This window comes from Nomia melanderi, chromosome 10 (genome assembly GCF_051020985.1).
Source record: "Nomia melanderi isolate GNS246 chromosome 10, iyNomMela1, whole genome shotgun sequence".
NCBI classification, from domain to species: Eukaryota; Metazoa; Arthropoda; class Insecta; order Hymenoptera; family Halictidae; genus Nomia; species Nomia melanderi.
In genome coordinates, this window is record NC_135008.1 from 7,506,803 (window position 1) to 7,520,926 (window position 14,124).

General features: G+C 43.1%; 1 protein-coding gene across 6 annotated transcripts in view; it reads right to left on the minus strand.

Moving 5' to 3' along the window:
* babo (TGF-beta receptor type-1 babo) overlaps positions 1 to 14,124 on the minus strand; it is a 59,989-nt gene that overhangs the window by 11,718 nt on the left and 34,147 nt on the right. For 5 of the 6 annotated variants that reach the window (XM_031983195.2, XM_031983197.2, XM_076371373.1 and 2 more), the window contains 3 exons: positions 2,315 to 2,548; positions 1,504 to 1,737; positions 172 to 512 (listed from right to left, as the gene is read on the minus strand). In XM_031983195.2, coding sequence (XP_031839055.1) covers positions 172 to 512; positions 1,504 to 1,737; positions 2,315 to 2,548 — 809 coding nt within the window. The remainder of the gene's footprint in view (positions 1 to 171; positions 513 to 1,503; positions 1,738 to 2,314; positions 2,549 to 14,124) is intronic. The other variant, XM_031983196.2, reaches the window with a different exon arrangement.

Genomic DNA, 14,124 nt, shown 5'->3' on the forward strand with positions numbered 1-14,124 from the left:
GACAAAGGCTAAACATTTTCTGAAGCAGCACCCCCACTAATTGCAGCTACGAGCCGTCACTGATTTCGAATGAGGCTTTCCGAAACGAGTGCATCTTCATGAATATTAGCCAGCCGGCGAACGTATTAATCGTTTCGGAATTGTAGATCAGCGTTTTTACTTTTAAATTACCTCGGGTGCCATGTACCGTTTGGTGCCGACCCGATTATTGAGCTGGATATCGACGGTGTCTGTAATTACGTCATGCCTGACGGCCAATCCAAGATCGCCGATCGCGCATGTACCATTCGTCTTCACGAGGATATTCTTCGACTTGAGATCACGGTGGGCGATCGCCGGTTTCCCCTGCGTGCCGACGATCTCCATGTGAAGATGCGCCAGCCCGGTGGCGATCGACAACGCCATCCTGATCATGCCGTTCGTGTCCACGGTCGATCTGTTCAGATAATCGAACAGCGAGCCCTTCTCGTGGTAATCCGTGATCAACCACAACTGAGTCCACGTGCCGTTATCTGAAAATCAAGGGAGAAACCGATCGAACTCATTCCCGGGATCTCGATCTTTCGCGGCCCGTAACCCAGCCGCGAACCGATTTTAACCCTTCGACGCGACATCAGTTTTATTCAAAGATGTGCTCCTTTGTCGAGATACTTTTAACACTTTGACTGCTACGCCACCGATGACCGGAGCTTTCAAATCGCAAGGAAATAATTATGACTTGGAAGATAATTGATTTTATACAAAATTTCCGTAACGCAAGTAACTAGATAATAGAGTAATATAAGAATTTTCATATGGAAGAATTAATAATCCTTGCTTTGCATCCTTGCTATAGAAAGGATAAGTGACACATAAACCGCTGATGTTTCTCGTGGCAGTCAACGTGTTGAAATAGATTATATTATTGTATTATTGTCAATATCATTAGTAAGAAGAATCGTTTACACTGCTCTTTATAAACTATCTATTTTTTAAAGTGCATTTCAAATAAAATATCGTAATAATACAGGGTTGTCGAGGAAAAACTGCAAAAGAAACTCAGAGTTCAAAGGGTTAACCTTTTGCATTCGAAAGCTTTTCACTAGAAATGTCCAACGTTTTCTCATAAGAAGTACACAACATTTTTGAGACTAACTTATCGAGAAATGACGCATAAACTGAGAAACGAAGATATTTTATTCAATATTTAACACATCGATGCATTATGCAAAACTTAATGTTAAACATCGAGAACTTTGCCATATCAAATGAAATGGTGACTGAGAGTCACCTCTCGAGTGCAAAGGGTTAATAGGGTTCGTGACCACGGTCAAAACTGAGATCTCGACTAATGTTTCAGTTCGCGTATTCCAAAACCAACTTCCTCGGTAGTTTCTCCGAGAAGCATTCGTATATTTTCAGTAACTGCGAAAGAATAGATCGAAAGTGGGTCGTTGTGAACCATCCGATAGTCTTAATGTTAGCCGAGGTATAAAGACTCTATTATCGAGCTGTGTCTCGTACCTTTATTATCAGCAGCGATAAACCCAAGGATGTTATCGTGCCTCAGCATCACCGTCTGGTAAATTTCGGCCTCCCTGAACCAGGACCTCTCCTCGCGCGAGCTGAAAATCTTGACAGCGACATTCTCGCCCCTCCAACGACCACGCCAGACCTCGCCGAAGCGACCCTTTCCGATCGTTTCCACGAGCTGGATCTGGCGGGCTATACTCCGCTGTACCAGAAGCGGCAGACCTACTTGGGAGAGGATGGGCATTGAAGAACACGAATTTCAGTATGATTGAAGACGACTCTCGGTGTCCGTAAAACTAATGTTCCCCGACGCTGAAAGCGATTTCGCCTAGGGCATGCTACTCGTGTTACTTGGGGATGTCTACAGTATAATTTACGTTTCTGCTATAAATAATCAAACAATCAAGTGAATATGTTACATCGAATGTCTTTATCCTTATACCGAGGTATCAAGAAGTCTGCGTTTCTTGGTAATAAGCTTGTCCTGTTTGAACTGACTCTAATGTCAATTGTTTAATAGGTAACCAAAAGGGTATCTTGCTAAGATATAGGTCAATGGGTCAATAGGAAATATGATCTTAGGACTAGGAACTATAAAAGTCACCTTTGATAAGATCTTAGACCCTGCAACATCGTTCGCTACCAATCCTAAAGAGTTTAGGAGTTTAGGAGAGTTAAGAGTCTACCTTAGAAGTTTAATTTACGACTTTGTATCATGATAATCAGCAACCGTAGCCCTAAGTTACTACGCCACTGAAAGTGCGACAGAACTGAGCAATTGGGGAACTTTATTTCGACCTACCTGAACCACTGCCGCTGGTCGTCATCTCCAGCATGTCCCTAATGGTGACCGCGCCGAGGATGGGCCGGTCCGGCGCCTCCATCGAGTCGTCCGGGAAATGTCCGGGCGGTCTCCTCTTGGTCATGTGGATGTGATAGATGACCATGACGATCACGCAGATCGCGCATATCGGCATCGCTATCGTCAACGCCATTTTCCAAGTGACCCACGTCGCGTCATTGCCGCCCGGGGACACTTTTCCAACAAAACCATCGATTAAATGGAATCCCACGCAAAGGAAACGGTCTCGCATGCGTGAAACCGCTCGGAGAATCGAGGGAATAACAGGGCGGGAACATTTTATCCACGGAAATCTCGGCTAGCGTTTCTTCGGCAACACTCTCCGAACGTCCCATTCTGCGAGCAACGAAAGGCCACAGTGAATTTCGTTTGTACGCGCTGGATATCGCGAACATCAACCCCTTCCCTTATAACATCGTGCTGAAACACGCGACGAAAGATTCGAGCGAAATATAACGAACGCATACATCGCTCGATCCTTTCGAATCCAAATTACACATCATTCTTCCCCAACCATTCTACTTTAGAGCAAACATTGCACAGATCACAGAACGAAGTCTCGTTCGCTGGACCTCGGTCGGTCTTCAACGCGGCTGACTTAAAATTTCGCGTGTCCCTTGCTCGCTCGGCAATATCCGGCGCGAGGCTCGCGCGATTCCCGTGGATCGAATGGACTCGCCCCCGCCCCCATCCTCCCCGCGCCACCCGACGCGAAAAGAAGGAGAAGCGGCGAAGCCAATTTCAAAGAGGAGATCAAAGGGAGGAGCAGCGAAGCTTCCAGGACGAGCGACATGCGGAAACAACTCTTGAACGGGAACGTGCCGAACGAAAACCATTCACCGGGCATGCGTGAAAGACAGGTTTCGGATGTTAGCAGCGCGTGCAGCTTGCCGTTAGACAATGCACACCGGAACGGGACGCGTCGGGGGACGAAAACAGCGATTCGAGGATCGACGAAGGGACCCTCGAACTCGCGCGAAGCGACGATGATCTACGGCCATGCTTCTCGCAGCTTTCATGCACACCGATGCGACACCAACGAGAATGAAACGGAAACAAGCAAGTAAACATATAAAAGGGAGAGAGAAAGAGCAAAAACGGTTAGAAAAAAAAAAGAAGCGAAATTCGGCAATACAAGTGAACGTACAACAACGGCGTCTCGATGATTCACCTCCTCCGTCGGGATCGTTAAGAGAAATGAACGATATTCTTTTACCTGTCTGGTTAGTGCGTGTACAGAAACGGTGATGCAACCCGCCCGTGAGTCATCGTGCGGGCACGGGACACGCTTCTCTCGCGAATCGCTCTGGGGATCGAGGCCGATCGAGAGCGCCGCCCGAAAGATCGACTTACCTGGCCCCTCGCTCGGTTTCGCACGCCTATACCGTCCGTGATATCACGCGGATGCTGTTAATCGGGTTACGGTCCTCGGCAAAACCACACAGAATCGTTAACGAGCAGGGTACGTGACGTTTTTAGTCGTTTAGATGAAATGGCAGGGCTCGATACACGTCGCGGTTCTCCTTTTCCGAGCTGAGCCTCGATTTCAGCGGCTACGTGGACAGGTGGCCAAGGGGAAACGGCCGACTGGGCTAAAAACAAGGACGTGCCGAAACTAATAACCGGGTCGGCGGCGATTGGACATCTTCCTTAGCTCCGCTACCCATTTAGCTCTAAGATCGACGCTCAGCTTGGAAGAGGCGAACCGTACTCGGTTCGCTCAAAATTCTTTGCTTGTCTGTCGCTTTCGATGAACGAAGATGAAGACAGAATCGGGATTCACAGTGTGAACGTATGTAAATAGCGCGTTATAAACAAAACAGAACACTTGATCGAACCGAGAGCGGATCGAGACCTGACCGATGATGTGTATTGGGGCTAAGACTGAATGCAGACGAACGGTTTGCGGCAAAATGCAGCAGCGATTGTTTTCGAAGAATAGAGAAGTTCTTCTGTTCTGCTTATGAGACAGAAACTGCTATGTGCCTCTGTGCTTTCGAAACAATCGCAGCAGGGACTGTTGCTAGAAACCATTCGCCTGCGTTAGGCCTAAAACGTTGCGGTTTAGCGACTTCTCGCTGTTTCTCGCGGAACTTGAGAAACTGAAGACGCGCAGGCCGAAGCGTTGAAAAGAGGCATTTGAGAGAGACGTCCATATTGTCCTGGGTTCGCCGGAGGATGAAACGAAAATCTCGATCCAGATCATTGGTCCTCCTCCTTCGGTTGGATCCTTGAAACGACTGTCCGTGAGATGGGGTCAAGATCGCTACTAGGGTCTACGCGAAGATCGCGTGGTTTTTTATTTCCCATTTGGTTCTTCGTTCGCCCACGAGGAATTTGACGAGGCAACGGACGAACAAATCTGTGAGGATCAAACATCCGGCGAGTGATTTCGCGCGCCCATGAAAAGCCCCGGAAGAATCGGGGAGGACCGGGAACACGCATACCCATTTAAGTACGCAGACTCGTTACGTTTGAGAACGATGAAGCGTTCTGTTGTTTAAACAGTGATCAAGTGGCGTGACGATTGTCACATTTCGTTTTAATCCCTTCGATCTTGCGCTTTCTTCCCGGGCGATAATCAAATAATGCGGAACCATTGTTCTATTGCGTCGAGTAGAGAGATCGGTAAAATTATGTACTGATTTCCCGTGTAGAATAAATCGTGTTCCGAGTTCTCATTGGAGAATATGTAACTTCTGTAACTATAACTTCATTCAACTATCTGATGATACTTAAGGAAAATTGAATACCTTTTCTTTATCACGCGTACTTTCGATTACACTCCTGGATAAGAAGGTACAACAAAAATATAGTGACATAGCGTATTGTCTTTATCTTAACGTCCACCAATTACATTCGGTGCTGCGAACTCTGAATCTTGATCAATTTCCTAATATCAGTTACAACTGCGAATCGGTAATTACGTAACGAATTGACTTTCGTTTTCGGGTTCACCGTCTGTTCAAGAGGAAATGCGGATGTCGAAAGAATTCGTAAAATACAGGGTGTCGCAACGAACTGTTACCACGCTTTGATTGTTTATAAAGCGTTCGTTAAATATCGTACAATTTGCATCCAACGTTCACAACGAACTATATTAACGTGTTTCATAACACTAAAGCTACCGAGCAGTTAAATTGTCTTTCTAATTGTTCTATAGAGACCTCAACAGTGCAATCATTAAGACTTCAGTTGGTTTGCAATTCGGTTTGTGTATAGCTAAATCAGTTTCTCTAGTACTTTTTCAGAGAATCATCTGTTATCCGTCGAATAACTGAAAATATGAAATTAGGATTGGGTCATTTCGACACGTCCAGTAGTTCTAGTGTTAAAATGTTAGCTCAGTCATTGCGAAATAAGAAAACAAACACGGCATTTTGACAAATTCGGTTATTCCGGTTAACGGTAACTTGTCCAGTGTTAAAGTCTGATGAAACTTTTTGCAAAACGCCGATGAGAATTTGCAGTGTTCTAAAAACATCCCCTTAAACGCCGTACCGGGACGAATCATCGCGGCGAGAACGCGCATCGGTAACTAGCCGCCTCTCCCCCGGGATTTAGAAGAGCCCGTACAATCGATGGATACCGCTTCCGATACGTCCCATCATCCCTCTGTCAATACCGTGCGAATACGCCTCGTTACTCTGTACAACGCCGCGCTGTCGTCCATTTTATTCACGCCAGCGACGCGACGCTCCTTTGCCGTTCTATAGGGTGGCCTCCAACCAGCGCGCAATTACACGAGCCGAAGAGCAGCAGCGATCCAGCAACAAAATCTCGGAAAAGTCAATGTCTCTTTAACACGTTCGCGGACAGTGAAAATTTTAATGAGCTGCAGAAGTGGACAAAATGCAAATGTAGTGCTCCACGGGTTAAAGGGGCATAATAATTTATAAAGATTCAGATTACACGGAATTAAATGCATGATAATGTGGCTTATAAATTTGAATGTTATAGCATTCACGTGATCGTGCATCACAATGGAAATGAATGATACAGCATTCACGTCTACGAAAGTGTTAAGCGAGAACGAAAATTCTAGGCAAATAAAGAATCCTGTCACGGATGTTTCCTTTTCTTCGACGGGATTGATCATCGACGAACGCACTCGAGAATTGCTGAACTATTCCGAAGTATAGGTATCCTATTATTGTTTCCCTTCGAATGGAACAATTTGCAACGAACAATCTATTTTAAAGGGAACTTCGTTCGAAGTTTATTGTTTCTGCTCAAGTGAGACGGATCGCGGAAGGAATCATTGATTTTCGAGGAAATCAAGCGATTTCTACAATTATTTCCGATGTGTGATGATCGTTTATCGATTCGACGATCGAGTTTAACCCTCAACAATCCATTGTATTTCTGTATTACGGTTAATCCCTACAAAATTGTTCAAACGAAATTCCTTTTAGAACATTTTTGCAAGACAATTTAAGAAACAAGAACTCTATATTATTCAATTCGTATCAGTTTTAGTACGTTGAATGCCGAGGGGGTCACCGGTGACCCCCAACCAAATTCAATTACTATAATTCACTCGATTAAACGACGATTATTTCGAAACATTTCTGTATTACATTTAACTGGAAGAACGTGCGATAATAACAAATGATTCAACACGTTGAGTGCCGCACGATTTTGCCGAGAAAAATATACAAAATGAAAATAATGTAATATCAAATTATGCAATTGAAATGCGTTATTATTATTGAAGGTTTATCTTGTTCAGTGTTACTGCATTAGGCAGTATTACTAATAACACAGAAAAGTTTCGAAATAATCATCGTTTAATTGAATAAATTACAGTAATTCGATTTGGTTGAGGTCACCGGTGACCCCCATGGCATCCAAAGCGTTAATATCATATTTTTTCATTTTCTCTATTTTGCTCTATAAAATCGTGCGGCATTCAACGTGTCAAAAAGAATTCAACCCTAGAAAGGTTGAACCATTTGTATTTCTGTACGAGAAGCGATTGCAGAATGAGTCCATCGGAAACTGTCGCGTTGTTTAGTGTTAAAGGAACGTCCCACGATTATTCCCGGCGAAACGCGATAGCTTATTAAAAGGATAATCGTCTTTGGAGAAACCTTACTCGAATAATATCGGCGCGAGCGTACGGTTACGATCAATTCTCTCCGGCCCGGTGCAGTTGGATCTAAACGGGCGAGCGATCGAGTTCAGGCCCGGGGATTCTACCGTTCCACCGGCGGAACGGTTTTACAACGACGTTCTCGTAATAAGAGTCCCGTATAAACTTATGCGACGCGTATACGTTCGTCCCGTCCCGACGAAACGGTGATATTTCCGCGCTTTTACGTCGGCCTCCCTTTCGTTTTTCAATTTCGCCCCGCTCGATACTCCAATATGTTTCTTTTAACGGGAACGTCACGTTCGAACGGTTCGTCGCTCGCGATAGTCCTCGGCCTTCTGCTGCCGAAGGCCTTCTCGCTTGTGAATACTTTAATGCATATTCATCGTTATTACCCGGATTATGCAAATGAAAGTTTTCAATGATACGATTAGAAAAACTGTGACTTTACACTTTCGAATTTCTCAGAAGTGAATATAAACTTAACCGCAGAACTCGAGGAACGGGGCAATTCACTCTGGGATCTCAGTAGAATATATGTTTCGAATTGAATATCAGACTTTAAGATTTTGCTGCGTCAAGACGAAGGCAAAGGATCAACCCTTTGCACTCGAGAATATTTTTCTCAACAAATATTCATTATTTTCTGATGAAATATATCAATATGTTTTACAACGAACATAAAGAGATACCTTGCATTAATTAAGCGACAGAACTATTTTATTTCGATGCTCCATGTGTTGATGCATTATAGAAAATTTGATATTGAATTCTAAATTTCATCATTTTGCTCGGTCAAATCAAATGGCGATCGAAAGGCGCCGCTCAAGTGCAAAAGGCTAAAAACTATATATATTTATCATTTGAATTAAATTTATATAATCTTTTATATAATTTAAAAATAAAATTTTTATTCTTCAGCAACTGGTTTTTTCTCATTTTTATTGCGTTATCAATCTAAAGACCAGTCAGTCAAAATTGAGCTGTCATATACAACACAAAACAGTCGCTCGACAAGTAAACGTACAGTGTATCCTACAAATTTTAGATATTGAACTGATTTTCAAGCGAACTACTAGAATGATTTGCACCAACCCGAAATATTCGAACGTATTGAGTCATCGCTCGAAACGCATATTAAAAATAATACAAAATTAACATGAACAGTATGAAAAGTATGCTTCTCCAGAATTCTTCGAATCGCGAGAGATTCCGACGAAATCGATCGTCCGGAGAATCATCTTTCGTTCGAAAAGCCTCTCGAATCGATTCCCGCTCGATCGCGGATTACCGCGATCGCATACTTTCTAATCTGCTTAGAAAGTATCGCGAGCCTGAATATTCCAGATACGAGAACAGGAGCGATTCGCTCGCCAATTGAAATTCGCCGTGCCGCGACATCTGGAAACGAGAAACCGGTAACATCCTGCAAACGTTGCGCGCATAAATCGTCGACGTTCGATTAATTTATGTATATCCGCCACGAGACGTGTGTGTTTAAAGAGAAATCGCTTAATCTCCAGTTAAAATCATTTACACTGAAAAACCTCTCGATCGGTAGCTAGAAAGACCAACGTTATACTTTACGAATGTTGCAACTTTCTGTTCCCTTCTTCCTTGTAGTATAAAGGATTATATCCCAATCGAAATTAAATGGAATGTCTCTATGATCGATCGTTAATCTTCTTGCTTTCATTTAAACCATTAAATTTTTATCTATCGCACGCCACTATTGTTGCTTTCTTGTGTATCATCTTTTTGAATAGTATGCCACTATAGCGGCACAATTGTTTTTTCTGTCATCGATAGTTGTGCAGATTATAGTCTAATCTAACGTAATTGCACAGTGGGAAATTCTATCAGTCTCGAATCTCAGTGATATTACATTTATGATATGCAGACCGCATGAAATCTTACTGTACAGATAGCTTCGCAGCTAATACTGTGATTTCATAGAACAAAATACACAAAATGGAAAGAATATCATATTAAATCATTTGATTGAATCGAACGATTATTATTGCACGTTCATCTAGCTGAATATCACCGGATTAGTTAGTCTTATTCATAATATAGAAATGTTTTCAAAGAATCACCATTAAGCGAACGGGTCACCGGTTACCTATATATTCAACATATTAATCCCTTGCGCTGGAAATTAATTCAGAGATTCAGCAGACCTTGCGCGACGAATTTTGTTCTCGCCCATTTTACACAGATGCATACACCAATTTCGTTTATTAATCATTTCGTGCAGAGTGATACATTTGAAAAGAATCCAGCAACTGTAACACAAGCCCATCGATGTGTATAAGATGTCATCAACGCGTGAAGCGAAAATTTTGGCCGTTTTTTCATAAAGTTATTCGTTTGTAGCAAAGAAGAGCAAGGGCAATTATTAATTGTTTGGCTTTGCAATCCTTGCTGTGCACTATCGTCAACTTCGTTACGTTATTAAACTTCATTCGACATCGGTTATCGTGCATGTTACGATTGTTTTCAAGTAACTCAGAAGCGTCAGCCATCGGTGACTGACATGACGCTTAACGTGTTAACGATTTTCTAAGAAAAACATCTCGACGTGCGTAGCAGTTCTTCCCAGCGCAAGAGGTTAACGATAAAATAATTCTAGCAAGCATAATTGCCAAAGAAATCGCAGGACGAGGGATCGACGAGTCAGTATTCCCGTCGAGCGTCCCGAATGTTACATATTCGACGAGATAACGGTGCAGCGTGTGCAAGAACACGCGGGGTCGACTCGCTCGCGGGTCGTTTCTCTCGCACGAGATCGAGAGAACCGGGCACCTCGGTTTTATCTGGCGTTTCCGAGGCTAGCCGCGGTAGAATGCGATTACCCGGCCGCAAGAATATAAATTCGGCATTATCTTATCCGCGAGCGAGCGAGCGCGTCCGCGACGCGTTCGTGCTATCTTGACGCGAGCCCTCTCCGGTTCTGTAAACAGATGCGGACGATACAGAATCCGGCGGGGCAGATCGTGACATCATAAAATTACGCTCGATCCGCGAAACCCCGCGGCCGCTTAGCCAGTTAACCGCGTTTGACGAGTATACGCGTCATCTTAGAACTCGAAATATCTAATATTAATTCATTCAACGATGAATTATTTATTTCTCTCGCGTAAACATGTAATTTTCCTTCGTTTCGCTTTAGCGTTTCGTTAGAATATATATACTATACACTTCATTGTTTGATTTCATTGTGTGCCCAATGAGAGATTTCTCAATCATTTAATATTTTATCAACATTTGAAGCTAATCCTTTGGGGTAAAACCAGGTTTCTGCACTTCAAACGCTTGCTGTTTCTATAATAATTATATTTTCATTTTATGCATTCACAGAAATTTTCTTCGAATGTTTCGGTGGTTCTGGAAGCGGTATTTCTTTCCGGGTATTTTGTATCTTACCTGGAAAAGGTATTCTAAAGCTAGCGAATAATCCTGCCATTTTGTAAGATTTTGGCTTAGTAAAAATATAAGTACACAATGGAAGGTTAGAGTTGCACGCTTAAATAAAATCAGAAGTTTTCACTGAGCAGTTATTAACAAAAGAATTCCTAAATGTTTAGGACGTCTCCAGGTGGTGTGCCCCCTGAAATATTACGCGTGGCCGATAAAGCCGCCTATCGGTCGCAAAACGCGCGGCTATCTGCCCGTTTTATCGACCGATGGAAGGGAGAACGAAAGACGGAGTGGTAGCGGTGTTGTTCGATACGTCGGAATCGATTCGGAATGGTACAGTTGACGCGGCTGCGATTAATTTGAGCATCGTGCCCCGGGAAAACATGTTTGCCGTGCGCCTCGCGATAAAATGTTTCAATGATACGCGCTCGATCGCCATTGGCGCGGATCGTGCTCGATTTTTATCGGGAAATTCGCTGGCCTCGCTACGATCAGGTTACTCGGTGACCATTTTTCTTGGTTGTACCTTCTTATCCTCGCGTTTTACTTATCGTTCTCTTTCTCTTTTCATTTCTATAGATACTCTGTTCCAGTTTATTCTAACCCTTCCCATCTCTCTTTTGTTCAATAGTTTATTGTACGTTATAATTCGATCTTCGCTACCGTGTACTTTATTCTCTACTCTTTAGTTGATTCCAGTGTTTACTTTATTCTTCACTTTCTTTTCTGATTTCTCCTAGCTTCTATTTCGTTTTCCACTTTACCGTGTAGTTTATTTTATTATCTGTTTCATCCTACATTCTATCTCAATTTTCTATGTCCTATTCTCTACTCCGTTCAGTTTTCTGTCTACGCTTTCAACAGCGAGCACGCTGAGATCAAGCTATTAATAATTAGAAAGTAAGCGATTCATTGTACCGAAACAAGTCGAAAATGTGGAACGATGATTTCCCGTGCTGGGCAACGTGTTCCGTAAGACTGTCTTCGAAAGTTCGCACGATGCACACGCGCGAGTCCGTATCAAGTAGAAACGGCAGTCAATAAACGGACACCAGTGTCGAGCTCTATTCAACAACTCGTTTAACACTAAACGTATCGACACTTTGTATGTACTTATACCTACTGTAACTGGTCAAGTAACTAGTTATTAAATAAAGGTAAACAAACTAAACGATAAATATTTCTTACTGGAAACAGAAACAAAAGTAAAGATAAAAATTGAGAACTGATTAAATGAGTAATATGGGAATTGATTTAACCCTTAGCACTCGAGAGGCGACTCCCAATCGCCAGATGATTTCATACAGCAAAATTATAAACTTTGACATTTACCATTAACCTTTGTGTACTGCATTAATACGTGGCATATTGATAGAAAACAGCTTTGCGCCCTAATTTATGTGTGATCTCTTGATAAATTAATTTTCAAAAATCTTGTCTACATCTAATTGGAAAGCATTGAATATTTCAAGTGACAAACTTTCGAGTACAAAGAGTTAATGTTAAGTGAACGAAGAAAAACGGAGAATTTCAAATCACATTTCAAAACCAGTCACTTGAACGTTCGCGGTACGTTCAGAGTTAAATAGTTAAAAATCATAAGACCGCCGTGGAATCTAGGGTCTTATTTTAGTTCCACAGCCGGCTGCTGACCGCTTAAAAATACTAGAACAGAATTTCTCATTGTCTTAACACGTTCGCGACCACGCGACACATGTGTCGCGCCGTTGATTACCATTGCTATGATGATATTAACATATATTTAACCTATGATATACCCTATCTCTTTGGCTTTGTTTTATCAAAATATACACATACGACGTCTATGTAAAACGCTTTGTTCGGTTTATTTACTACATTCCGAATACGTAAAAATTATAGGAATAACACATCGCGCGGAACAATTACAAGAAGAACACGATCCGCGATAAACGCGTTTCAAAATCGACCGTGCTCGCGAACGTGTTAATCGACCAGTAAAAAGTTCAATAACCTTCGCGAAGCTTTTTCCCCGTCGTCTTCGTCAATTTTTCATCTTCGCTCCTCCAGCTACCGGAAATAAAATGTCGTTTGAGTGTCGTCGAACGTGTAAATTCAATTTTCTTTCGAGAACGTCCGCGCGAGGAACATTTCGTCGTCGTTCCTTTCCAAACCGTCTTCGTCGGAGGGAAATCAACCGTTTCCGGATAAAGAGAACGAAAGATACGACGCGCGCGTCGATCGAGCCGGTTCCGACACTGATCGAATGAATCGGCGCCGCGGATCTCGAAAGGAAAAAGTCATCGGAAAATCTGCTCTCATTATTTTCGAGCGGCCGGTTTCGCCACAGTCCCGATTCAGCGGAGTCGCGAGATAACGGATTAAAAAAAACAACGGGCCGTCGAATAAATACAGATAAATCGGCCGATACAATTGCGAAACGCATGAACGGGAATGCGACGCGGCCGTTATGCAATAGAACAACGGTCCGGCATGACGCCGGGCGAAAGGAGAAAAGAATCTCGATTTTCAGCTCCCCGCCGCTCCCGCATCATCGTTCGAGTTCGTTCGATGTCGGCGCGGGTAGAAGCGAGTCGGGATGAACACAGACGACGTGAGTATACAGGGGACGGAAGAGACAGAGAAACATATGCGACAGAGATGATCGCCCCAGACAATTCACAAAAAGCATCGGGGAAGTCGATGATCTGAAAAAGCCCGATCTTCTTTCTTATTCTTATCGCGTTCGCCTTGCCAAGGTCGTCTACGAGGAATTTCCTGTCGATCGGGAGGCTCGGTTTCTGTTTTACGATCATTTTATTCAGTAATTTCCTCTTCTGGTCTGTTCTTCCCTTCTCGAGGAGAAGAGGAACAATAGGTGCTGGACAATTGAATTTTCGCGTCTCTCCGTACATCGAATATCGCGCGAATGTAATTTCTACGGGTCTCGGAGTGTAAGATTGATACGCACACGTTTGTCTCCGGTTCTTTGCTGAACGTTGTGGTATTTACGTGTTTTTTGGATTTTCGAGCTTCGTGTAATGATTCATCGCGATATTGTATCGTATCGAGTCGTATCGTGTTGAGTCTTGCGCGACAGAGGTTTAGTGTACACGTTTTTCCTTCGTCTCGCGGGGTAATTGTTCTTATTTGTTTCTCGATTGTTTTGATTTGTGACGTGAACGAGAGTTACCACCGATCGGACGAATAGAGTTTCACAGCGGTATTGTGCTCACCTTCTCAGACGTCGATCCGA